This window comes from Apis florea, unplaced genomic scaffold (assembly GCF_048593485.1).
Source record: "Apis florea isolate Af1SG1 unplaced genomic scaffold, ASM4859348v1 contig_37_pilon, whole genome shotgun sequence".
NCBI lineage: Eukaryota > Metazoa > Arthropoda > Insecta > Hymenoptera > Apidae > Apis > Apis florea.
This window is the reverse complement of record NW_028256861.1, coordinates 1376658-1402059: the sequence shown is the minus strand read 5'-3', so window position 1 is coordinate 1402059 and position 25402 is coordinate 1376658. Positions and strand designations below refer to the sequence as shown.

General features: G+C 24.0%; 6 protein-coding genes and 2 long non-coding RNA genes across 20 annotated transcripts; 5 read left to right on the top strand and 3 right to left on the bottom strand.

Moving 5' to 3' along the window:
- The first annotated feature begins 1396 nt into the window (after window positions 1-1396).
- LOC105737421 (uncharacterized) lies at window positions 1397-3095 on the top strand. Of its 2 annotated transcripts, XM_031920701.2 has the most exons (5): window positions 1465-1828; window positions 1945-2010; window positions 2086-2124; window positions 2227-2444; window positions 2519-3095. In XM_031920701.2, exons 1-5 carry the CDS (start codon window positions 1681-1683, stop codon window positions 2810-2812), a joined length of 765 nt encoding a protein of 254 aa, XP_031776561.1. In that variant the 5' UTR covers window positions 1465-1680; the 3' UTR covers window positions 2813-3095. The 2 variants fall into 2 exon arrangements, with proteins under 2 accessions (XP_012350785.1, XP_031776561.1); XM_012495331.3 differs by having other exon boundaries at window positions 1397-1828; window positions 1945-2124.
- Window positions 3089-5508, bottom strand: LOC100872562 (TIP41-like protein). 4 transcript variants are annotated; one of them, XM_012495330.3, is made up of 6 exons: window positions 4855-5508; window positions 4284-4465; window positions 4032-4211; window positions 3683-3905; window positions 3446-3604; window positions 3089-3327 (listed from the first exon to the last, which is right to left on the bottom strand). In XM_012495330.3, exons 2-6 carry the CDS (start codon window positions 4460-4462, stop codon window positions 3133-3135), a joined length of 936 nt encoding a protein of 311 aa, XP_012350784.1. In that variant the 5' UTR covers window positions 4463-4465; window positions 4855-5508; the 3' UTR covers window positions 3089-3132. The 4 variants fall into 4 exon arrangements, with proteins under 4 accessions (XP_012350784.1, XP_012350783.1, XP_086772171.1 ...); XM_012495329.3 differs by having other exon boundaries at window positions 3683-3908; window positions 4855-5037; XM_086916045.1 differs by having other exon boundaries at window positions 4651-5022.
- LOC105737411 (TWiK family of potassium channels protein 7) lies at window positions 5493-9917 on the top strand. Of its 8 annotated transcripts, none has more exons than XM_086916037.1 (10): window positions 5537-5762; window positions 6311-6340; window positions 6550-6681; window positions 6833-7022; window positions 7193-7408; window positions 7663-7812; window positions 8004-8205; window positions 8271-8906; window positions 9387-9559; window positions 9628-9917. In XM_086916037.1, the coding sequence occupies exons 1-8, from the start codon at window positions 5592-5594 to the stop codon at window positions 8458-8460; spliced, it is 1281 nt and encodes a 426-aa protein (XP_086772163.1). In that variant the 5' UTR covers window positions 5537-5591; the 3' UTR covers window positions 8461-8906; window positions 9387-9559; window positions 9628-9917. The 8 variants fall into 8 exon arrangements, with proteins under 8 accessions (XP_086772165.1, XP_086772164.1, XP_086772169.1 ...); XM_086916036.1 differs by having other exon boundaries at window positions 5554-5762; window positions 6812-7022; XM_086916039.1 differs by lacking the exon at window positions 6311-6340 and having other exon boundaries at window positions 5493-5762.
- LOC100872677 (uncharacterized) lies at window positions 9913-17478 on the top strand. Of its 2 annotated transcripts, XM_086916034.1 has the most exons (5): window positions 9913-10356; window positions 11203-11442; window positions 11524-11682; window positions 12406-12793; window positions 12869-17478. In XM_086916034.1, the coding sequence occupies exons 1-5, from the start codon at window positions 10243-10245 to the stop codon at window positions 14866-14868; spliced, it is 2901 nt and encodes a 966-aa protein (XP_086772160.1). In that variant the 5' UTR covers window positions 9913-10242; the 3' UTR covers window positions 14869-17478. The 2 variants fall into 2 exon arrangements, with proteins under 2 accessions (XP_086772160.1, XP_003691208.3); XM_003691160.4 differs by having other exon boundaries at window positions 12406-17478.
- LOC105737420 (uncharacterized) lies at window positions 15916-20216 on the bottom strand. Its single transcript, XM_012495328.3, has 9 exons — window positions 19738-20216; window positions 19398-19615; window positions 19093-19284; window positions 18780-19007; window positions 18527-18702; window positions 18327-18452; window positions 17992-18103; window positions 17483-17614; window positions 15916-16270 (listed from the first exon to the last, which is right to left on the bottom strand). The coding sequence occupies exons 1-9, from the start codon at window positions 19968-19970 to the stop codon at window positions 16194-16196; spliced, it is 1494 nt and encodes a 497-aa protein (XP_012350782.2). The 5' UTR covers window positions 19971-20216; the 3' UTR covers window positions 15916-16193.
- Window positions 20052-24635, bottom strand: Cyp4g15 (Cytochrome P450 4g15). Its single transcript, XM_086916035.1, has 8 exons — window positions 24531-24635; window positions 24096-24349; window positions 23492-23689; window positions 21795-22047; window positions 21408-21612; window positions 21127-21318; window positions 20798-21035; window positions 20052-20702 (listed from the first exon to the last, which is right to left on the bottom strand). Exons 2-8 carry the CDS (start codon window positions 24322-24324, stop codon window positions 20338-20340), a joined length of 1680 nt encoding a protein of 559 aa, XP_086772161.1. The 5' UTR covers window positions 24325-24349; window positions 24531-24635; the 3' UTR covers window positions 20052-20337.
- Window positions 21175-22543, top strand: LOC147656254 (uncharacterized). The gene is made up of 2 exons (XR_015294722.1): window positions 21175-21338; window positions 21672-22543. It is a non-coding gene; the product is annotated as an uncharacterized LOC147656254 (long non-coding RNA).
- On the top strand, window positions 24277-25279 carry LOC147656253 (uncharacterized). The gene is made up of 3 exons (XR_015294721.1): window positions 24277-24639; window positions 24786-24862; window positions 25035-25279. It is a non-coding gene; the product is annotated as an uncharacterized LOC147656253 (long non-coding RNA).
- Window positions 25280-25402: the final 123 nt, after the last annotated feature.

The window sequence follows — 25402 nt, the reverse complement described above, 5'->3', positions numbered from 1 at the left end:
CGAAAGAATTTCAACACCATCACTAATTCTATCTAAATTTTTTTATTTTTTTTTGTGTCAAAAATTGAATAATTTTTGCACAAGTTTCTTTTACAAACATCCTCTCATGATGCAAACCAATCAAGTGATTCGCTTCACTTCTTTTTTTCTATCTTCCTATTTCAATTAGAAAAAATTATCTTTGTCATATTATATTAAGTATTAATTAAATAAATTCAAAGAAATTTTTATTATGTAAAGCAATTATTTCTTTTAAATTACTTTTTTAAAAAGACGAATTTCAAATATTTTTTCCTTTATATATTATGATGGAAATATTTTCAAATGAAAATTTTAAAATATCTTAAATTTTTCGCGAAAATTAATTAGCATTATCTTCATGCATTATTACACTTTATATATAAAGCAATATCTTTATTTTTAATATTTTTAATATTATGAAATTATATATATTTATTTATAAAATTAAAACAATAAGACTATATTTAATAATGTATGTAATTATTTGCATATGTACAATATATATTTGTATAAAAATAAAATTGATAATTTTTAAAAATTATAATCTATTGCAATATTACAATATATTTTTCTCTATTAATTTATATATATATCTAAGAATAAAAATACTCAATTTTTATTTTATATTTTAATTATTCTCAAACTAAGAGTAAAAATAGTTAATTTTTACTTTTACATAATTTAATTCACAAAAATTAAATATTATTACATGAAATCAGTCTTTATTGCTTAACGAAGTAACCTTGCCTTCGTGAAGAATGGAACGCGGGGGATTCGAGGAATGTGAGGTGCGTATAACAGGCGTGACCTTCCCAAGGTCAGACGATGTGTAAAGGAACAATGCACATGGGACTTGATCCGTGGTAGCTGCGATACAATACTAGCAATAGCAATTACAATCGAAGGAAATACTATGTATTTGTTTCTTTGATTATTCAGCTATTCATAAATACTTAATATCATTTGTTACTATCATTCAAAAAATTTCCATTAATGTAAGTTTATAGAAAATAAAAAAATAAAATTCTTTTTTATAGTATAATTTAAGAATATTAATTATTGTTTTATAACAATAAGATATTAATATTCTTATATAATTTTTCAACTTATAATTTATTTTTCAATTTATATTATTTATATTATTTATTTATTTATAAATTCATTATGATATTTATTTGATTATAAATTGCATAGTTAATTTTTTTATCTTTTCTTTACATTATTTCTGTGTAATAACAATTCAAAGAATTAATTTTTTTAATTCAATTTATATTACATTTTATTTTTTTTTTAAATTAACATTTAATTAAATATTTAAATATGTTTCACATATTTTAAAATTGAAATGCTTAGATCGTAATTTTTAAATTGTACTAACAACGCCCGCTAGTGTCGAATGTTGAAATTCACTAAAGGTTCAATCTTAAGTGGAATGTTTTTTATTGGTAACAGATAAAATCCCGCCAAATCCGTAACAATATATTAAACCTATATGTGAAAAAACATCTATTAATATTAAATTTTGTAAATAATAATTAGATATAGTAAAATAAAAATATTATTAATTTATATGCAGCGAATATTTTAAAAATTTTACATTTATAACAAGCTAATATCATAAAAATACTTACTACTATTGAAAAATTTTATATTTTATAAATGTCAGAAGAAGATTTACTTAATTGGACAGATTTACCAAGAGAAATTGAAGATGATTTTATTTCAATTAAAGGAGACTATGATTATCCATTATATTTATCTGAGAAAGAAGAATGGATCAATTATAAAAATATTGAAAATAAAGAAGGTATGTAAAAACATTAAAAATTATTTAAATGTATTTAAGTAATATTTAAATAATATATATTAAAATTTAAGTATATAATTACATATATATTATATAAATATGAAAAATTATTTTAGATAAAATAAAAGTTTATGGACCCTTTTTAATATGTGAATTAAATAGATTCGTACCTTATTTTGAAGGTAAAATTATAAAATTTCATCCTCTTAATATGCCTTATATTAGAATAGGAAAAATTAATATAATGGGATTTGTAGTATGTAATTCTGAAGATGCTAAATGTTATCGGTATCAAGGTAATGTAAAATAATCTTAATATCAAAACTATTTAATATTTTCATATATATTTTAATAAAAAATTTTGTCACATGTAAATATTTGTAAGAAATATTTTTTAGTTGATGATGGAACAGGAACTATTACTATTTTTTATGATAAAAAGTATTTTGCAAAAAGTGTTACACAAAGAAGAATGATTGATAAAAAGTATTATAATTTATCAAGTAACGTAAAAGAAAGCATGAAAATATTAAAAAATCAAAAATGCCCAAAAAAATTTCCAAATCCAAGACCAAAATTTTTTTATCCTCCTAATACAAGTATACATGATATGGCTGTAAGTAAAAAAAGTTTGTTTTGAAGCACAATATATGAAACAAGAAGATATTAACATATAGTTTTATTGTATAGATTTTTGAATATAACTGGTCATTGGAAACAAATAATGGAACATTAGGTGAAGAGATACAACGTTGTAATTATATACATGCATTAGGTTATTGTACACTTGATTTTTTGCATAAAAATAAACCAAAGACAGAAATTACATTTACAGACATATCCCATGCGAAAATAAATTTCATTGCAACTAGAATTATGTGTTTAACTGAACAACAATATAATAAAAAGTTGCTTTCATGGATTTACAATAATGTCAGAAAACGATATGATGAACATCTAAATGAATCCTTTTCCAAATCATAGAAATATACAAATTTAGAAATTTAATATTATAATACTATATTTTTTAAAAGGTAGAGTAAGGAAGAATTAATATGATATTCAAAATGTCATTAAAAAAGCGTTTATTTATGATGAATGCTTCAATCATATGTTTAATCTTAAAAAATTTTTATCTATTAATTGAATAAGAAATTTATATAATGTTTTATATTATTCTAGTGATTATATAGCAACTTTTGCATTATTGTATTGTATTTAAAGTATAAGGTTTTTCTTCTTTTAATAAATGCTCAATTATAGATTATTTCAAATTGTAATATATTTACATATAAGTGCAAATTTTAAGTAACAGAATTATTTATATCGTTTATGTTAGTTGTAGCTGCAACATTATCAGCTACTGTATCATTAACTAATTTATTATTTGTGACTAGTTCTGGTTTATGTGAAACAATTATTAGTTTATGATAATGATATCCAATTAAAGGCAAATATGGAGCTATTTCGCTTGGTTCTATAAAAAGTGATGGTGGAGCCTAAAAATAAAAAATAAAATCACATTAATTATTTCAATATTTTAACTTGAAAAAATGAATATTATAATCAGTATTTACTTTAATTTAAATTATTGTATAATAATATTAAATTGCTTACACGTATTTCTTCAACCTTAGCTTCTCTTGATGTATACTCTCGCAACAAATAATCTTGACCAAATTCATGATAAAGCCGTGTATCATTTATCCTCAACATTACACCATCAATTCTCAAAAAATATCTCAATAAAATGAAAAAACTATTTGGCATAACTCGCTATGGACATCAGTAAATGAAATTAGAATGAATTTAATTATTTATTTATTATTTTTTTTTATACTATCATAAACTTACAATTTTTACAGAACAAACTGCAATACCATTATCATGAAGTTCATCTTCAAATAATGTTAAATCATGATAGAATAAGATTTTATCCCTTCTTTTTAATTTATCTACATCAATTCGTTCATTAGTTTCTTGAATTTCAAAATTAGATATTGTACCAGTGTAAGTGGTTGTAAATGTCCAATCAAATGGTTTTACTTTTTCTTCTAGATATTCACTAACATCAGATCTACTTATAAAATAATATTTTAATTATATTTTTAATAAATATTCATTATATGTATATATATATATATTTATAAGCATATATAAGTTTGTGTAAATTAATAAATATAATATATACATATATTTTTACCTGGATTCTTTCCAAGCTTCTGCACATGCTAATTGAACATTAATTTTTCCATTTGATACAGTTTTTAATGCATCTAATGCATTGAATTGTATGAATGCACCATCCTGATGTTTTAAAGTTAATATATTGTTTGGAAATACCATATCTGGCATATGTGGTAGTTCTAAAGTATGGCTGAAACTAGGAAAGTATTTATTATGTAATATTAATTTATTATAATTTTATTTAAATAATCAAATTTATATAATATACATGCAAAATTGACAGGCATCAGCATCTTTATCACCACAACCACTTTCATTTTTGGAACATTTAGAATGGAGTATATGCGATTGTGTATATTTAATATGCCATGGTGGAAATACATGTTCCTCTTGATTTACAGGAAGTCTTAAGATGTCAATTCCACCATGAATTTTCACTGCTGTCATGATCTAAAATTATATATATATGTATCAATAATAAATACATTAACATTGAGATAAATATAAAAATTTGTTTTCAATCATCAAAACAATATGATTATAAATATCAATATAATGTTAAAAAAATGTAATTAAATAATAAAAAATTTACTATAGTCAATTAAATAATAATTAATAAAAATAAAATAGCATACTGCTTCATTAATGTAATAAATGACACATTTTTTTCGTTACGTTTTAACTATAAATTTTAACATTTTTGTTATATTGTTACTCAATATTAAAAATTATGCACTTTCATATTTTTTTTACTTAATAGTTGATTTGTTTTAAATTTATTTTACTGTTATTGATAACATTTTATAACCTGTTACATACAATTTATAAGATATACTCACAAAAACTACTTATTAAACTCTTAATATTTATTTTCAAATAACATCGTAAATATTATTTCAATTATCTAGTATTCACTATTATTCTTATATAAAATTTTTATTCTTTTTTGTTATTGTAAATTTTATTTGAGTGTAATCGTCTGATCATAATACTTCATTACCGACTGTGCATAGAATGCAATTGGTTTCTTTATACTTCCTAAAATCTCTATATTCTTTGTACTTCCTAATTATACAGTTTTCATTTACGTATAATTAAAAAATAACGCTTCGATACAATATTACTAATATGCATAATTCAACTTAAATTGAAAAATATTTTCTAATCTTAAAAAATGTATATATTATAATAAATTATTATAAATAATATAAAAAATTAAAGATTTCGAAACATCAAAAATTAATTAAAATATTTTTTTTATAAAATGTTTGTTCAAAAAATAAAATATTATAGATGATATAATAAAATTTATAATAAATTAGAATGAATTTAATAAACAATGCAAGTATGAAAAAAGATGTGATAATGAGCAAATTTTAGATGTCACTTAATGAAATATAATGATAATTATCTCGTCTGACAAAAATGAATTCTGGCTGAAATTTTACGATTACAGTTTCTTCGCTCTTCTATACAGAAATAACTGAAGTGATGAAGATTCGGGCGAAACCAATCAGTTCTTCTTGAGTATAGGAAGCAGTTACGTGTTCTCGAAACGTGTGCATTTAAGTTTAGTATGTCGATCAAAAAATCAAATTTATCTGTGGGATTTACCCAAGACAACGTCGAACGAATCACAGAAGAAAAAAGATTTTCTCAAAAGAAATATTTACAAAATATCAAATCAATCGCTGGTCATGTTGGACTTTTAATTGCATTAATGCTTTATACAGCGATTGGTGGTTTGGTAAGTTAAATTTTAAATATATATATTTTTAAAGAAAAAAAAAATGAATTACATGTACTTATTTTACTTTTTACTATTTTTTTTTCATATCAAATTTAAAAGATATAAGTTGATAGATAACAATTTTTTTTAATTGATGAGAGAATTGCGCGTTAAAGTCTTATAAATAATTTAAAAATATATACGAATAGATTTGAACGAAGGACGATATTTAGCTAATTATTATTAAATACCATCTATTTGAATTCAAATGTCCAATTATTTTTCATTTATTTACGCAAGTTTAAATGGAATGTAATATTTATAGAAATAACAACGCGAATCTGTATTTCCATGTGGTATCTTTATTTTTAGCAATTGACCAATCGTACAGTACGATTAACTTTTTTTTGTTAAATATTTGTGTATTATCATATACATGTATGTGTATATATATATATATATATTATTAATATATACATATTATTTAATTATTTTAAATTAATTTATTCGTTAAAAATATATTATCATTAAAAATATATTAATATAGGATAATTCTTTTTTTATAGAATAAAATAACAATATTATTGAATTATAAGGTAAACATACATCCAAAATATATAAAATGAAATTAAAGAACGATTCACTTGAGATTCAAGAGGTTTACAAACACGCGTATCAAATGTCATTATTAGCAGTAAATAACGTCATTTTTAAAGTTTAGAACTAAGATAATATCAGGGGACAAAATATTATATGAATTCGCTTAAATTTGATTATTATTATTATTATTAATCTTCATTGACAGGTTTTTCGATATATTGAACTTCCTGCAGAATTATCACGTTTGGAAGCTTTACGCGCCAATTTACGCGTTCATAGATATTCATTCGTTGATTCGATTTCCAACAATAGTGATGTGTTAAATTTGCGCAGGCTGGTAAGTCAATATCTTGAGCATCAATGGTATATTTTTTAATTTTAATTCGAAATAATACTCATCTTACAAATATGATCAAAATCGAATCGATCTTTGGAAATATACTAATAACCTCTGAATAATTACAAAGAATGGCAAAGGATGTTTACAGGTTAGCGTGAAATTACGTGAATATGAAGAAGTGGTCCAGGAGGCAGCACAAAGCGGTTTGTTGATCACTTTCGTATCTGACACGATCGATCAAGAAAATCGAGATACGACTGATTTGCCTCCTATTGTAATTGAAAGATGGAGTATTCTTCAAGCTGTTTTCTTTGCAAGCACTGTTCTCACTACGATTGGTAAATAATAAATATATAAATAAATATATAAATAATAATGAATAAATGATTAAATATCTAATTTTTAGATTTAAACTTATGCCTATTAAAATATTGTGCACGTTTACGGTTTCTTAATACGTATTTAATATTTCGATATTTATTTTCTTTTCTCTTTTTGTTATTTTAAGGATATGGAAATGTTGTTCCATCGACTAATGGAGGAAGGATGTTCTGTATTTTGTTTGCTTTCATTGGTATACCTTTGACTTTAATAGTAATAGCTGATTTGGGAAAACTGTTTGCCAGAGGTGTAGTTAAGATCGCTTTGGCAATGAAATCAAAACTTCCGTTACACTTTTCCTTCTCCTGCATTCCGACGAATTTAGCTGGAAGACGATCGCTCGGTTAGTTTGTTCAATTACATAAAATGGATATATTCGAAATTATAATTAATTTTATATTTAAATGATTCAAATATCTGAAATAATATAATTATATTATTTTCATATTTTTTATAATATAAATTAGTTTATAAATATTTGCATTAAAAGAAAATATTTATAATCGATATTTTATATATATATATATATATATATATATATATATATATATATATATATATATATATATTATTTTATCGTACGTAATATTTATATAGGAGCATTTGCTGCAATTGTCCTGCTTTTTTTGTATCTCGCCTGTGGTGCAGGTATGTTTATGTTATGGGAAGATGACTGGAATTTTTTTGATGGATTTTATTTTTGTTTCGTGACGATGACCACGATAGGATTCGGTGATTTAGTACCAAGTAAATATTAAAATATATATTAATTATATAAATCAATTTGGAAACAGTTTTTAGAATATCATGTAAATTCTATTATATAGTATTTTTTATTTTACATATTATACATACATTAATATTTGTATTCGCGTAATACGTTTACAAAATATTACATATATTTACAAGTTATACTTTCTATCGTCACTTATATACAGAAAAACCGAAGTACACATTATTATGTACTCTCTATATCTTGATTGGTTTGGCATTGACAAGCACTATTATTGAACTCGTAAGACGTCAATATGCTCAATCATGGAGAAGATTACAGAGGCTTAGTGGACCATTGGCAGAAACTATTCGTAGGTTAGGCGAACAAGCTGGTGGAGATATGTCGGCGCTTCATTCAGATCTTAGGTAATTATCATTTTATGAATTATTTATTATAATAATAAAAATAATCATATTATTGTTAATTTTAGAAAAGTTTTAACAGTAATATCAATGCCACGTCTAAAATGGTCAACTTCTCTCAATCGAGAAGATACGAAAGATCAAGATTGGGAGGAGGCAGTGGAAGCTGTGCTTCGAGATATTGCTGTAAATGCTAATAATATTCAACCAAAGAAAAAACAAATAATGCAAATAGTTATTTACGAATCGAATGTTTGATTAAAATTAAGATCTATTAAGATGTGTTATTTTCAGGATAATTTTGTTTAATTTTTATATTGAAATATCGTTAAAAGAATAAGTTATATTTTTGTAATATTTAATGTGAACATTGCTTTATTTAAATTTAAAAATTTTACCCGCGTATACTGCGCGCGTCGATAAATAAACTTGCGAACGCGCAGAAACCATTATCCCTAAGTTCGATCAGTAGTCCTAATGTTGGACTGGCGAAATCGACGAAAACAATAAATTGTAGACGAGTAATTACTAAATTTAGAAATCAGTACCGCACGAAGCAGGACAAAAAGTGTTGTTCTGCATTCGTTGTCGGATTTTATAGTGACGTCTACGTTTCTTGAATCAGTAATAATTCAGGTTTTATGGTCCAGATCATGCAAAATAGAAACGAGCGCCCATCGGCAATTGTGTGCATTGCGTATCATGTGCGTATTTGAACTGATCATCTATAAAAAAATACAATCGCAGTGGTGCTCGTATTTGACAGTTTTATATAAAAAAAATCGTAGTTATATGTGTGTATATATGCAGTGAATTAACAGTATTAAATGAATCTTTGATTTCAATGAACCTTTTAAAACTATTTGTCATTTATTCATGTTATATAATGCACTTTTTATATAAATATATTATAATTGTTCTTGAATACTTTTTAAAATATGTATAATGTATACATATCATACATTAAGTTTATTGTAAATTCTCAATATGTCTGATTCGCATCACGCCACCACGTGTATTTATGTATACTGTTTTGGGCGCGATTTTTGAATTTGTTATGATAACATATAAATTATTACGTAATTTTAATAGAAAAATATTCTGTTGATGCGACTATACTGCGATAATTATTTATTCTATAACAAAAAATTAATTATTTTTTTATTCAATTCTTTTTCATTTAGCAATTAAGTATAATGACTGGTATTAAAGATCCAACTAAACAATCCGATTTAGAGAAAATAAAACAAGAGAATGAACAAATGAATGTTATTGTTAAAAAAAGTTTTATGGATATAAAAAATATGTACATGCAACGATTTTTCGAATTTTCTAAAGACATGGCAGAATCTTTCAGGTGATTACAGATAAAATATAATATAACTATTCAATAAGAAATATATTAAATATTTTTCTATTTCTCAGGTCAATATTAGATAACTTAAAAGTTCGCATTGAAGAATTTCATGAACAGAATCAATCTATATTTGATCTATTTTCACTTTCACAACTACAAAAGTGGTCCCAATCCCAACGTGAACAATAATTTGAAGTATGAAAATATTGATGTTTTTTGATAGATATGTTTTTAAAATTTATAATTATAAAATAAATAACTTGACCAAAATATATATTTACGTTCGCATGTTCTTGATGAAATAAAATCATTATGTATATTTAAAATCGTAAAATTAATAAAAAAAATATTATGAAAATATTGTTTATTTTTAAAATATCTTAATTAACAAACAATAGAAAATAATTAATATAATATTAAATTATGTCATTAACTATATATTTTATACTTAAAATTTTAAATGTAGTAGTTGAGTATATGAGTATTATTTAAATGCTCAATGTGACGACGCATCTACATCGTACGCCATCTTAATTCGAGTATGGTTGCCGCCAATGTACTACGTTTCTGTAAATTTTATAACTTTGTGAATTCTTAAAAATTAATATTTTTTTTTTGAATTAATGATTACGTATTTATTTTTTACATAATACATTTTTGTTCATTTATTTCTATATATTAATATGTCACAACAATACTGTTTTCTTTGCGCAAGTGATGGTGGTGTTTTCTTGGATATTACGGAGGATAATAAACAAGTATATTATGATCAATTTGAGATCTGCTCACTTGTTAAGGTAGTTTTACATAAAAAATTACATGTTTAAAATCACTAATTTGCTAGTGAATATTCAAATCTGATTAAATTTTTTGGATCAAGTTTGAACATGCGTCGATATTTGCATTGAATAACGTAAATATACGAATAAGAGATATTTTTAAATTAATTTATCAATAATTATGTTTAAACATAATGAAAAATCTACCGTTATTGTTAGCCAATCTATTATAAAAAAATCATATTGTAATATTAATTTTTTAGAGTTATTAATTTACAAATATAATTGAGGTTAAGTAAAGCTATCTAATTATTTTATACAAAAAAAAACTTATATTATTGTAGTATGAAATTGAGATTATTTTGTGTATAACTTACAAATTTATACATTCTATTTAGATACAAATAATTTTATACTGTATAATAAATTAAAATTTTCTATATTTTTTATAAAATTTATAAATTTTGTTATATATTAAATTTTTTACAATATTATGCTACTTACAATTTATGTAAATCTATATTTATAAATACTATAATCATCTCTATGTTTTTTTAGATTTAAGTTATATTCAAAAATGATATTGATTTTATGAAAATATTTATTATTAACATATAAAAAAAGATAATTTATCACAAATTAAATATAATTGCCAGAATATTCTAATAAGTACTACTAATTGCAAATTGGAACCTTTTAAATAAATTATTATGTAATTTTTTATATTTTGTAATATTATATATTTCTTTTATAATATATATTTATCTTTCATAATATATATATATATATATTTTAATTATTAAATTAAAAAATTTACTTTATTCTTATATATTTTAATTATATTAAATATTCATATTTACATAGGTACCAAAAGCAAATGAATTGCCAACCAGAATTTGTCACAAATGTGCATATGAATTAAATCAATGTAGTACTTTTATAAAAAAATTTAAACGAAATACAAAGCAAAAAACAAATGTCCGCAAACAGTGCTGCAATTTATGTCGGGAACCTGCAAAAAACGAATTTATTTTTGATCTTGTTAAAGAGAAAAGCTTGCAACAAAATATATTTTTCAAAATACGAAAGGTTTTCAATCATGAAGTATGAAATAATAATATAGTGATTTATTAATTATAATATATTATGATTATTTTTTTATCTTTTAATTATATCTTTTGACAGCTTGACAAATTTTGGGAAGAGTTTAAATTTATATGTTTATCTTGTCGATACACAATAGATGTGTTGTTGGATTTACAGCACATATGTGAAGAAACTGCAAATAACATAAAATTCAATAATACAAATAATAAGGAAACAAATAATTTGATTTTTCATAAGGTAATATTTTATCATATATATAATATTTGTTTTATTTGGATTTATTATGTATATAATATCTATTTTATTTGGTTGAATATCTTGATTTTATTTGGTTGAATATGATGATAAAGATATTAAGACATATTTTTATAAAAGTTTTTTGATATAAAAGAAATCATAATATGGGAATAATTTTTTTTTTTATGTAAGTGTGAAATTTCAGAGATTTCATGATCTACTTTTAAGATTCATATTTATATATTTTATAATATAAAAATTAATATTTATAAAAATTAATATTTATATTATGTTTAATTAATACCTATATCTATTACAAAATAAAATTTATTTTTTATTTTTTTATTTTATATATATATATATATATATATATATATATATATATATTATTAAATAAATATATATAAATATATAAATGATTTGTATTAGGATTCATTGAAATTATCTAAATATCTTATAAATAAGAAGTATAATTATTTCATTTAAAAATAAAAAAAAAATAAAGATGATCTTAAAATCTGTGAAAATTTTTATTTATATAAAATTTATTTTCATATGGCTATAGCAAAAAACTTTTATAAGAATATTTTTTTTATATCTTTATTGCTTTCTGATATATTCAGTCTAGAAAAACAAGTATCTTATATAATATTAATTTAATTTATTAATTATATTATATTAAATTTATATTGTTCATGATATTTTTATAATATTTATTTATAGGTAAAGACAACTGTCATAAGTCGCAAAACTACTATTACTGAATCTAAGAGAGTAAATTTATCCATATTACGAGAATCAGAAACTGATTCTGACAATATGACTCGTACACGATCTCAAAATCAATTGAATAAAAAAACAATGCTAAAATCTTGTAACAAATGTCATGATTCTATTAAAACTGATGATGACATGTATAAGATTCATGAAACAGGAAATATTGTATGTAAAAATTGTTGGAAAAACATGAATATTTATAAAAATGAAACTGAAAAGCAAAAACAACAAAATCTTACGGAAATCAAACTTTGTACAGTTTTTCTAAAAGATGTATTAAAAGATAGTGACATAAAAGCGAAAAAACTGTATAGAATTAATGAAGATGATGAAGGTAATAAAACATATATTATAATGGATAATGATTTAAAAAATGAAAATAAATCTAATAAAGAATTTAATAATATAGAAAATAATATAGAAAAACAAGGTCAAAAACGATCTATCAAAGATATAAATGAAAATACAAATAATGAATATACACCTAATAAAAAACACAAATCTAATATAAAAGAAATAAATGATATTAATTTAAAAGAGACAATTCATTTGAGGCAAAAGAATCGAAATCGAAATAATATTCAAAATTCGGATTCAGATTCTTCTGTATCAAAAACTACAAAAAGAAAACAAAGAACCTTAACAATACATAAACGAGCAATTGGTTTATCGTTATCCGATGCCGATGTTGACAATAAGTATAGTCATAAAAGATTAAAAGGTGTTTTAAGAGGTATTTCTGTAAAAAATATAGATGAAAGTGACGAATCATTATCAAACGAAGATGTATCAAAGAGAAAGCGAACAAGATTTACAAGCGCTCCACCAGAGAGTGGATCTTTGCGAAAAAGAAAAAATAATAGCCAAAAACGTTCCATGAATTTTATTGATTTAACGTCGTATGAATTTCAATCCTTAGAATCAGATAATAATAAAGAAGATATATTTCAGACTCAGACATATGTATGTGATGAATGTGGAGCTAGTTATGAAAATAAAATGATAGGTTTAACACACAAATTGTCGCATTATAAACAACTAAGATTAAAAATTCAAAAATTAAGTGATGAAAGAATAAAAGAAATATTAAGTTCAAATGAAGCAATAGATGACCATGTAGAAGATCTATCTGAATCTATAGTAATTTCAATAGAAGACGATGAAGAAGAATTAATAGAAGATGAAAAAAATTTAAATGTAAATAATCATGCAAATGTATTTTCTTCTAAAAAAGAAGTAATAGAAGATGCTGTTGATGTGAAACTAGTCATGAAAGAATTTGATGATGATCAGATACAAAAAATTGAGAATGAAAAAGAAACAGAGATTAAAACAAATGTTGATATTTCATCAATTCAAAATGAGAACGAAGTTGAAAAAGACATTGTTATAGAAACTGAAAAAAATAATAAAACTAAAAATAATTGTACTGATAATGATAAGACTGATAAAAATATTTGTGAATTTGATGAAAATACGAAATCAGAAGAAATACAAAAAAATTCAGATAAAATATATAATAATAATGAAGATTTACAGGAGAAATATAAAGAAGAGAAACAAATAAAAGATGACCAAGAAAATAGTGGAACTAAAATAGAGGAAAAAAAGAAAAGTGATGACATTGTAGAAAGAAAAAAAGAAAAAGAAAATAATGACATTAAAGAAAGAGAAGAAGAAAGTGATATTGAAGATAGAGAAGATGTAAAGAAAAATATAAATAATAAAGACAATGAAAAAGAAAAAGAACAAAAGGAAACAATATATAATGAAGAAGAAAAAGAGCAAGAACAAATGATGCACATTGAAGAAGAAAAAGAACAAGAGGAAATGAAACACAATGAAGAAGAAATTAAAACGAATAAGGAAAGTAAATCTAATGAAGATTTTGTTGAATTTACTATGAATAAAAATGAAATTCAGACTCCTTTTAAAGTGATTGAACAGAATGGTATTGAAAAAAAAGAAGTAAATGATAGGAATAATTCAATACAAAATACGAAACAGAAATTGTTTGAATGTAGACAAGAAAGAAAATCTGATGAAAGTGCAATATATACAAAGATAGATAGTTTCGATTCAAAAGAATCAAAACTAGAAACAAATATATTATTGGAAGAAGAAAATATAATTAATAAAAATGATCTTCATATAGATAAAGCAAAAGTTAAATTAAATATTTCAACACAAGAAGAGTTAATGAATGAATCTGCTAATGTTGTAGCAGAAGTATTGCGAGAAGTACTTGATTTAGCAAGTGCAAAAGTTGAAGAACGGCAAGAAACTATTGATATAAGTGCAAGAAATAATTTTATCGAGACGGAAACTTTAGAAAACATATCACATGAAATACAAAATACTGTTGATATGCCATCTCTCAAAGTAGACAATATAATCGATATTGAGTAATATCCATATGAGATAATGAGTATATTTATTATCATTTTTCTATAACAAATTAAGTATAGTTCTGATATTATAAAAATCCATTTTCCTTTGTTTTTCTTATTTAGATGTTTGATATACATGTAAATATACCTTGTATATTTTTAATTTACATTTATATAAACAAAAAAGAATAGAATGAAAAATTATTCAATTCTTACTTTAAATTTAAGCAGACTATTCAATTTTAGTATAATATTTTTCATAATTTTCAATTATTTCAAATCATTAATATCCTTTGTATACATAATTTATTTTTTCATACAGAAACATGTTATTATTTAAAAACATGTTATTACATAAATGATTATAAGTTGACGTATCTGATACATTGTAAATATGTCATACGTTGATATTTAATATTTTTTTATAATTTTCATTATACTAAAAAGAAAGTTAAATTACATATATAATTAAATAATTTAAAAGTTTAGATAAAAATAATTGAATTCATTTCTAAATATTTGCAATAAATTTTTATATATTAATTATCTTTTTATTAAGAAATGCCTATAGAATAGAAAATTCTAAACAAGTTTATTTCTTTATATTAATTGGAGATATTAAAGGTTAATAATTTCTTAATTTTATTAAAATGTTTATAAATCAAATATTGATTTATTTTTTAAAAATTTATAAATTTTTAAAAACTGATAAAATTTATAATTAATTGTTTTTAGTGGTATAAGTACCATGTAAAATATTTTAATCGAAATAATTTAAAGAAAAATTTTAAAAAATAAATTATATTGCACACAAATATTATGTGTAATTATGGAACAAGTTTTTTAAAATTTATTATTGATAATTTATTATTAATCATTATTATTGATACAATTAAATTCTATTTTTTGTATTCTATGAATTTATTACAATATAAAATCATCATGAAAATCACAATTTTAATACATATGTGAAATGTAAAAACAAATTGATTGATTAAAATTTTGTTTTTGATATTTTAATAATTTTTTATAATACAGTTTTTTTTTTTATAAAAAGAAATTATAATACAATTTATTAGATCAATGTATTTCATTTTATCTTAATTTTCATTTTGTGTTTATAATTTTTATTTAATTCATATAAATCAATTTTCGAAGAATATAACATATATATTTTTATAAGTTTGACTATGCACAAATTGCTCGTTTAAAGATTATCACGACAATTCAAAATATTCATAAAACAAAATATAAAATTTTTATACTCAAGTATAAAGTTGGATAAGTATAACATAAGTATAACAGAATTTATAATAAGAAATTTTATTTGTTATATATAAATTTTTAGGCTTTTGTAAAAGATAGCGAAGATGAAATTGTATCCGTGTTTTCGTATTGATTTTCCAAATCTGACTTTACATCTGAAACATTTATAATAGATATATAAAATGATATTTTTCAAGATAAATAAGATATTTTATTTATATATACATTAGGATGATTTTTATTTTCGAAGCGTTCCCAGAATAGTTACAATTAATAAAAAAAATAATTTGTACAAAATTTTTTTAATCGGATAACGCGAGAATGTTATTCCTGTGTTCTAATAATTAATTAATTACTCAACTATTTTTTTTGAAAAATCATTTATTATATAAAAAAATAGTATAGCATTAAAAGTATGTTCTGTTTAGATTTACATCTACTACATTTTTTGATATAATTAATAATTTAGAAGATAATTAAAAAAAACCAGTGATTATGAATTATAAGCATTTAATTAATTATCTCTTCAAGATATTTTTCACTATTCGAGCGAGTTTAAATTTTGTACATATTATTTTCTTTATTAATTCAAACTATACTAGTAAAAATACTAAAAAAAATTTAATCAAGAGTAAATAAGATTATCCTAATATATGTCCTCATAAAAGTTATAAAATAATTTACATTTGATTCAAGATTGGTTCAAAAAACAAAGAATGTATAAAAGAAAATCACTTAATCCAATATTTTATCCAATAAGAAAATATAAAGTATAATAAAAAAAAAATACATGCAATTTAAAATATATCTTCATCAAATACTAAACTTTTTTGAAAAAAATAAAATATCTCATGATTTTTGAATGAAAAGATAGTACATCCACAGTATTCAAAATTTAATCGATAATTATATGACTTTTCATGAATAAGAAGAAAAAAGAAATTAATTTTAATATCTTATGTAAACATTTGTTAGATATTAAAAATTTTAAAAGTATAATACTGGCCACTGTATGACAGTCATTAAAGTGTTTTTTGAAGAAAAATATGTACATAATATAAATATGCAATTATTAAAATTAAGACTTCGAACTGAATATAAATCGTATGCTTTTGAATTTTAAATATTTCTCAAATATTATAATTAGTTTCATCAGAATTCAAATGATATCTGATATTGATATATGCAATAATGTATCAATATGCGATACATTATCAGTATGTGAATAATTATTATAAAAATTCACAATACGCTAAAAAATTTTTTGATAATTGAATGATAAAACATAAATATGTATAAAAAAAAGCAATTATACGTTGTAATATTAATAATAATTTAGTAGTAAATTGATGTTCAATTTTAATTACCGATTATCTTTTCTTCTTCAATCCAGAAAGGTTTTCTGTGACTTTTCCATTGACAAAGATCCAATGTTGCATTTTGATCATATTCACCACATCGTAATAACAAGTCGATATATTTTTCGATTTTTTCTTGCCCTTTAAAAAGATATTATATATAACATTATATATACATATATTTGTTTTATACATAAATGAGCACTTTAGAGAGTTTTATTTAATTTTTATCGCATTTAGGAGTAGATAAGAGACAATTTATATTTCAATACTTTGTAATTAAGCACTCAATATCGCGATATGATTTGTGTAGATAAATATTTATGAAATGTTAAAATATGTAAAATAAAAAGAAAATAGTAATTGTATTTCTATATAATTAAATAAGAATATCGTGTATAATTTTCAATATGTGAAAACATAAGGAATTTCACTTCATACTGTTGTTTTTTATCAAGTAAACATAATATTATATGAGTTTGTATGCTAGATATAAAAATAATCTTTTAAAGTATTACCTTTAGAAATTCCTGCTATACACCTTGCGCGATCAGCTTCGTGGAACAGGCCTAATCTACTGTATAAGCTAAAAGCAGTTTCTAAATGACCAGTAGATAGATGTAACTTTCTCTGTAAGAAAAAATTAACAATGAAATTTTTTTTTTATTTCAATATATTTTATATTCCATAAAAGATATTAGTTAATTTTATTATTTGACAAGTTAAATATCATAGATAATTATCATAATCTTTTGATTTGTGTATATATTTTTTGAATTAATATATATTTTTTTGTAGAATTATTGTAACAATATTTATAAGCAGAGCATATTTTTTTCTAGTTTATTTTTACCTGATTTAAATAATGTTCACCAGTGTAATAATGTGCATTTGCGAGTTTTTGAATAAGACCAAATTTCTCAGCACTTTCTCGCCACTTTTGCAAATGTTTTTCCGTATAATTAGTGTCATTTAATTGCTATAAGTTTAAGATAAGTGTCAATCATATTTTTGCGGAACATATTAAAAAAAAAGAAAAAAGAATTTGATTACCTTATACGTAAAAGCTAATTGCATATGCGCATTGCAAATACCTTCGGCATCTGAAATTCTTCTTGCAAGGGCCAATAATTTTGAAAAATTATGCAACGCATTTTTTGTATCACTTACAGCAGCGTAACATTTACCAAGCTCGTAAAGAACTTCATTCATATATTCAATGTTCTGAGCTGTTTTTATTTTCATTTAAATAATATTATTTATTTTATATGAAACTCATATGAAATCGATGAAAGTTAAAATTTACCATCTACAGCTCTTTCCTCAGCTTTTATGCAAAACGATAAAGCGCGTTTAGGATCTTCGGGACGTATCTTGCGAACTAAAATCAACAGACCTTTATATAAAAGTATGTTACATTCTACGAAAATAGAACGTTGCTTTATTTGCAATTTTTGTGACGCATTCCAATATTTATCTTTTGAATCTTTTCGCACCTTCTCCAAGTAAGTTATAGCTTCTTTTGGCTTCTCTACTAATTATATAATTGAAAATATTTTTAAAAAATTTATAATATTTTTAAGAAATTCGAAAAATGTGAGGAGATCTACATTACTAACATTCATAAAAGAGAAATCGACCGTATAAATAACGTATCATTGTAATTGTTTTATTATCATCATTGATTATCCATTCTGAAGCTGAAAGAGCAGCTTGATATAATTGTTCTGCTACCCACCACCATTCCCATGTTTTTGTTTGGAAAAATAGGGCCATATCTAGAAGTGATATTGCTCGTCCAATGTAATCATCTGTAGCAATTAATCAATATTTATTTAAAATTATATGCAAATATGTTATTATTTAAGAAAGCTTAAATGAAATTTATTTTTATTTATTATATTATTATTATATTTTTTCATACCTTTCCTTCTACATTTTTCAGTTTGGATTAATCCGTCTTTCAAGAAAAGTATAAAATCTTTTTGATCCTTCAAATATGGTTTTTTCCACGATATCAATAGTGTTTTTTCTACAATTTTTTCATCAAGATCTAAAATTTCTTTCATATAATTATATGCTATATGATATCCTTCTTCTTCAAGTTCGCAAAGAATTGCCTCGTGAAACGGAGTATAAAATCTATTTGTAATTATTGCGGTTAAGATTTTTATAAATATTTTTTATGTTATTTTCATTTTTATATTTTTAATCTATATAATAACAATAATAATAATAATAATAATAATAATAAAAATAAAAACCTTCTTAATTCTCTGGGACTTATATTTGGTAATGCAGCTTTTAAGTCGTCCATAATCTTATATATTTCTTTTCCCTGAGCTTGAGGCAAAGTTTTTAATTTCGGATTTGTATAAGTTGTACAAATTTCCGAACTATTTGACCATTCTTTACAATTCTTTTTTAAAAGTTCCATGATATCGTATTTTTTTTCTTCGTTATATTCCGTCATTGTGTTGTCAAAATATTTCTTCATAACCTCTAATATATATAAAATGTATGTAATCAGAATGGAATAGGAAGAATAAAGTTTAGGAATATAGTAATAACTATGTGATCAGGTTTCGCAACGTAATAGCTGCATAATTTATTGCATAAGATAAATATTAACATAAGTAGTAAATATGCCTATACACATTACACGGCCGATAAAATATACACACATTTAAATACAACCATATTTTACGAAATGGCATCTCACGCATGTGCAAAAAGTATGGCGCTCAACAAAGAGCATATACACACACAATAAAATATGTTATGATATGTTCAGTTCACCGCACGAAAAGCCCACTAATCGTGTTTTTATTTGTAATAATAATTCATACATTATCTTTGTACTTTTATGCAGTAGTAGCTACCGGTTTCCTAGGTTCGAGCCTAATCTTGAATCCATCAGCTCTTTTCAAAATAATGTCAGCTTGTAGTCTGAAGTCAGATTCCTTGACATCGGATTTTATGCGGAAGTTTCTTAAAATCGTTGACAAAACGATCTTGAGTTTGAGCATTGCATATTTTCGACCTACACATGATCGTGGTCCAGCCGAGAATGGTACAAATGCGTAATAGTGACGGTTCGCGGTTTTCTCTGGTAAGAAATTGTCAGGATCGAAGACATCTGGGTTAGGATAAATATGTGGCTGTCGGTGCAGTTTAAAGGTACCAATAATAACCGTGCAACCTGCTGGGATAGTATAGTCTCCACTTGCTAAAATTACCGTGAATTTAATATTAATACCGGTGAAAGAATAAAGTGTATGAATCAATGGAAAATGTAAAAAAATCTTTTCTCACAATACTAACCTAATTTCAAATCTGTCTTGATTTCACGAGCTATAATGGGTACAGGTGGATACATTCGAAGTGTTTCCAAAAGACAGCGTTCAAGATATTTCATTTCTAAAGTATCTTGGAAGGTGGCTGGCCTGTCACTGTCCCCAAAGATCTCATCGAGTTCCTGAATTACTTTTTCCTGAATATCAGGATGACAACCCATCATTGCAAGGAAGAAACTAGATCCGGAAGCAGTGGTATCGTGTCCCTTTGAAATACAATATTCCATTTATTTTTATGTAAGAATTTATATTATATCGAATTATATCGAATATCAATTTTTTTTAAAAAAATCTTACCTCAAACATAATTGTATCTACTTGTTCCTTGACTTCTTTATCGGAAAGAAGAACACCATTTTGACCGGCTTCGATCAAAAGATCGAGAAAAGCTTGTCTCTTTTTTTCACCGACATCATCATCAACGTCCAAATCGTCTTTAAGACCAACCGATTGCCCAAATGAAACACCCTCTACTACAATATTATTGCCCTAACATTTACAAAAAAATGGTATCAATATACATTATTTTTAGAATAAAAATTAAATATTGTACATACGAAAATTTGTTTGACTCTTACTTTTGATTCGGTTTTCTGAGTATTATCAATGATATTACGCTTTCCGCTTTTGTATTCTTCCTTCTTGATTTGAATAACTTTTTTGGTTAATCCATGGATAATCTCAAGTAATTTGATCTGATTTTTGCTGTATTTTGTCAGATTGAACAACCAGTCAGGTCTAAGCCAAATTTTCGTGTGACGGAGGTGCAAAATGTCGCACATCCTATAAGCAATTTAACATTTCTTTGCTTGAATTAAATATACATAACGTTTATATTACAGAAATGCATCCGATTTCCAGTGCTTATGCAATACTGGTTATAACTCGTGCATATTGGAATATCAGCAAACTTTCTCCAAGAAAGAAAACGTTTGCGTAAGAGGGTCGGAAAAACGAATACGTACTTCATCACAGCCATGGCATATTCGAATGCACTGTGGTCCCGAGAGGGCTTGGAGACACCCATAGCGGTTTCCAGAAGAATGTCAACAGTCAGTTCAGACATATAATCATGACAATCGAATTCCTTGCCATTTTCTTTGCGCATCTTCTCAACAACGGATTTCGCATTCGCATTGAACAGATTGATAAAGCTTTTCAATACGTTCAAATGGAAAGTTGGTGCGATTAATTTGCGATGACTACGCCATTTCTGACCTGTATTTATGATCAATTTTTAAGTAAATTATTAGTTATATCATGATTAAAAATCTTTGAAAATTTATAGAATTTATAGGTACACCAATTCGGTCAAAATTTTAAAATCATTAACATGTTTCATAAAAAGTATTTAAGAAATAAATTAGAATTCCATTATTTTAGAAAATTCTTTTTTTAAAAAATCTATCAAATTGATAATAAAATTAAAAAAAGATTCAATATAAAAAGAAAAAAAAATGATTTAAAAATTTTTACTGATATTGACAAACAATTATATATTTTTTTGAAATATGAAAATTAAGATATAATTTCAATCGTGTTTTCTTTTTTCTTTCTTCATTTATTTATTACATCATTATTATGATCATAATAATGATGTAATAAATTAAATAATAATGATATAATTATTATATCATCCTGTCAATCATAAAAGTCTCAATACATCTTGAACCAATTATGTTATTCAAATTAATAAAAATTTTGTTTAATGAAACTTTAAAGAGTACATAGAATAATAATGTTTTATACATGAAACAATTTTTCTTACAATTCAATTACTGTTTTTTTTTTCTATTTTTAAACATTATTTATCTTACTACGAAAAGATATTTTAAAGCAATATTGTATTTTAAACATGGAAATTTTTATTTTAAAGATCATAAAAATATTGTATAAAGATCATTGGAATTTGCTTAAAGAAGAAAAATCTCTAAATCTTTGAATATATGGTGTGTATCAAGAATTTTGTGATCGGCTGTACACGGAATCTAATTCAATAGATTAAAAAAATGAAAAGCTGAGAAGGAAGCAGTAAAGGATACGAAGAAAGTATTACGTCGATGCAATATACTACCGCATAATATGCACGTGCCGACTGTGCGAGTTTGTTTCACGCGAGGCTGTTACGTGGGCTTGTCGAGCCCTGTTATGCAGTCGATTAAACGATCTAAAGAGTTTCGTTAAAAGAGAGAGAGAGAAAGAGAGAGAAAAAAAAGGCCATCTAGACAGCGAGAAAGTTTTATATATATATATATATATATAACTGCACTCAATCGTGAAACTGCATCTTGTTTCTTTCACCCGATTATTCTCGCTCTCACTGAAGAATGCCTTTTCTTTCTTTTAAACCGTTTATTCGACTCTACGCTGCTCTCACTTTTATCTTATGGATTATAATTTAATAATAATCGTAAAAATTATTTTTTCAAGTGTGAAATCATTTTATCTTGAAATCGTGAAATTAATTTTTGCAAATATTCAATTAATTCATTGATTTTTTCATCTGTGTGAACTTGATTGATTTAATCTATTGAAAATTTATCGTTTTACAAAGGGAATCTTATTATATTGTTATTATTAATCATATTATTATTATTTCTTATGATTTTAAACAATCCATGGTATATAAAAAAATTTTTTTTTTTTCCAATTCGAAACTTACCAGTGGAAATGAGAAGACCGTCGCCAAGCCATGGTTTGAAGAATCTATATTCAGTGGATTTATCAATGTACACGTTACTTGAAAGGATTATCTCAACATCACGAGGATCTATCAAAAAGATCATTAATTTGGGACCGACCCATATTTTAACAACATCCTTAAAATTTTCTGCTTTCTTCATCACTTTGCTGAATATGGCTGCAAAAGAAAAAAAGATAAGAAACATCTTATTCAATTTTCTTCTCCTTCACGTATGCACAATAGATATTGAGTTTATTATTATTCAAGTTGTGCAAAATGAAATTTTACTATTACTATAATAATATAACGTATTATTTCAGACTTTTATTTGTTATTCAATAATATATAAATATATGTGAAATAATATCAATTTTAAATAATAAATTATTTCATTATTCTCCAAAGTGAATAATCTTATAAAATCTTATATGAAATAATCTTAAATGGAAATCTTAACATCTTAAATTATATCAAAATATAAGAATGATAACAGACATATAACTTGGAGCAATGTGTTTGTTAATTGAAATAATATTTCAAATTCAAGTCTGATATAAATTTATAATATTAATCTATTACTTGCCATCAGAACTTCCAAATAATTCCAGAGCATTTCCAATCAAGGGCAAGGTAGGCGGGCCAGGTATTTTTTCAGCAAGTTCGAGCATATGACGTCTAGAGATCCGAAAGTAGATAAAATACAGAACTAGAGCAGGAATGAGAAGTGAGAAAAATACGGTGCTTGCGGAAAATCCAGTGGCCGAGGCAGTCGCTATTGACCCGGCTACGATTTCCGGTCCCGTCGTAGACATGGTTAATTATCAATAAATCTAAAACCTGAAAAGTTTTATATTTTTCATTGAATTAAATCTTGGTGACGAGATTGAGGGAAAGATCACTTGTTATCATAAATGAGCACACAATGCTTCCCGTGAAAGGACAGAGAATATCGTCGAATAAGTAAGAATCGAATCTTCTGTTGTGCAATGCAAGAAGAGAAAGAAGTATCACCACCCACCTAAATGTAACACTTATGATTCTTGTCGATGAACCATCACCGAACTGGTTTTCCAACTTCGTGCGATCTCTTTTATAACCGGGCCTTTCTACGGTCACCCCCTACTCAGGCAAATATTCACGATGCTAATTAATAGCTGTCCCAATGCTTTTATTGGAATTGTTAATCACTTTTGCTATGCTTTCATGTGTATTATGCATTTAGATTATTTTATCGAAATTACGATTTTACCATATTCTTCTTTCTTTTTTCCAGCTTCACGATTTTAAAATGTTCACTATTAAAATTTCTTAGTGAAATTGTTGAACATTTGACGAGGATCAACGCATTTTGTATGTATTTGTAATTTTTTTCTCTCTCTTTTTTTTTTTTTGTTCACTTCAAATTACACTTTCTTGTCGTTCCTTTTCTTTTCTTTCTTTTTTTTTTTTTATCATACACAATCAATTATTAGAATTACTTTTTTAAAAATTTTGCAATTATAATTTTTGTTATTAATTTCAGTGCCATGTGGTATTTTTAAATAGTGATATTTTACACGCTTGTAATATTTATTTAAAGATATTAAGAAACAGTGAGAATAATCACATTTATTGATGATGCGTGGAAAAGAAAGTTGAAGAAAAATTTCTTGCAATTCACTATGGGTAATAATTATTGTAATTGATAATTTTATTAGAAAAAAATCATATAATGATAACGATTAAAGGGAAAGTATATTTAATAAAAGGAAAGAATTCATAATCGTATGAAAAGTGACTTTTTTTTTTTTTTTTCAATTTTGCATATCGATAATTATTTCCATTGTTAGGCATCTTATTTCGAATTGAATAAAAAGAAATTACACCGTCATCGAAGACGTAAAGAACATT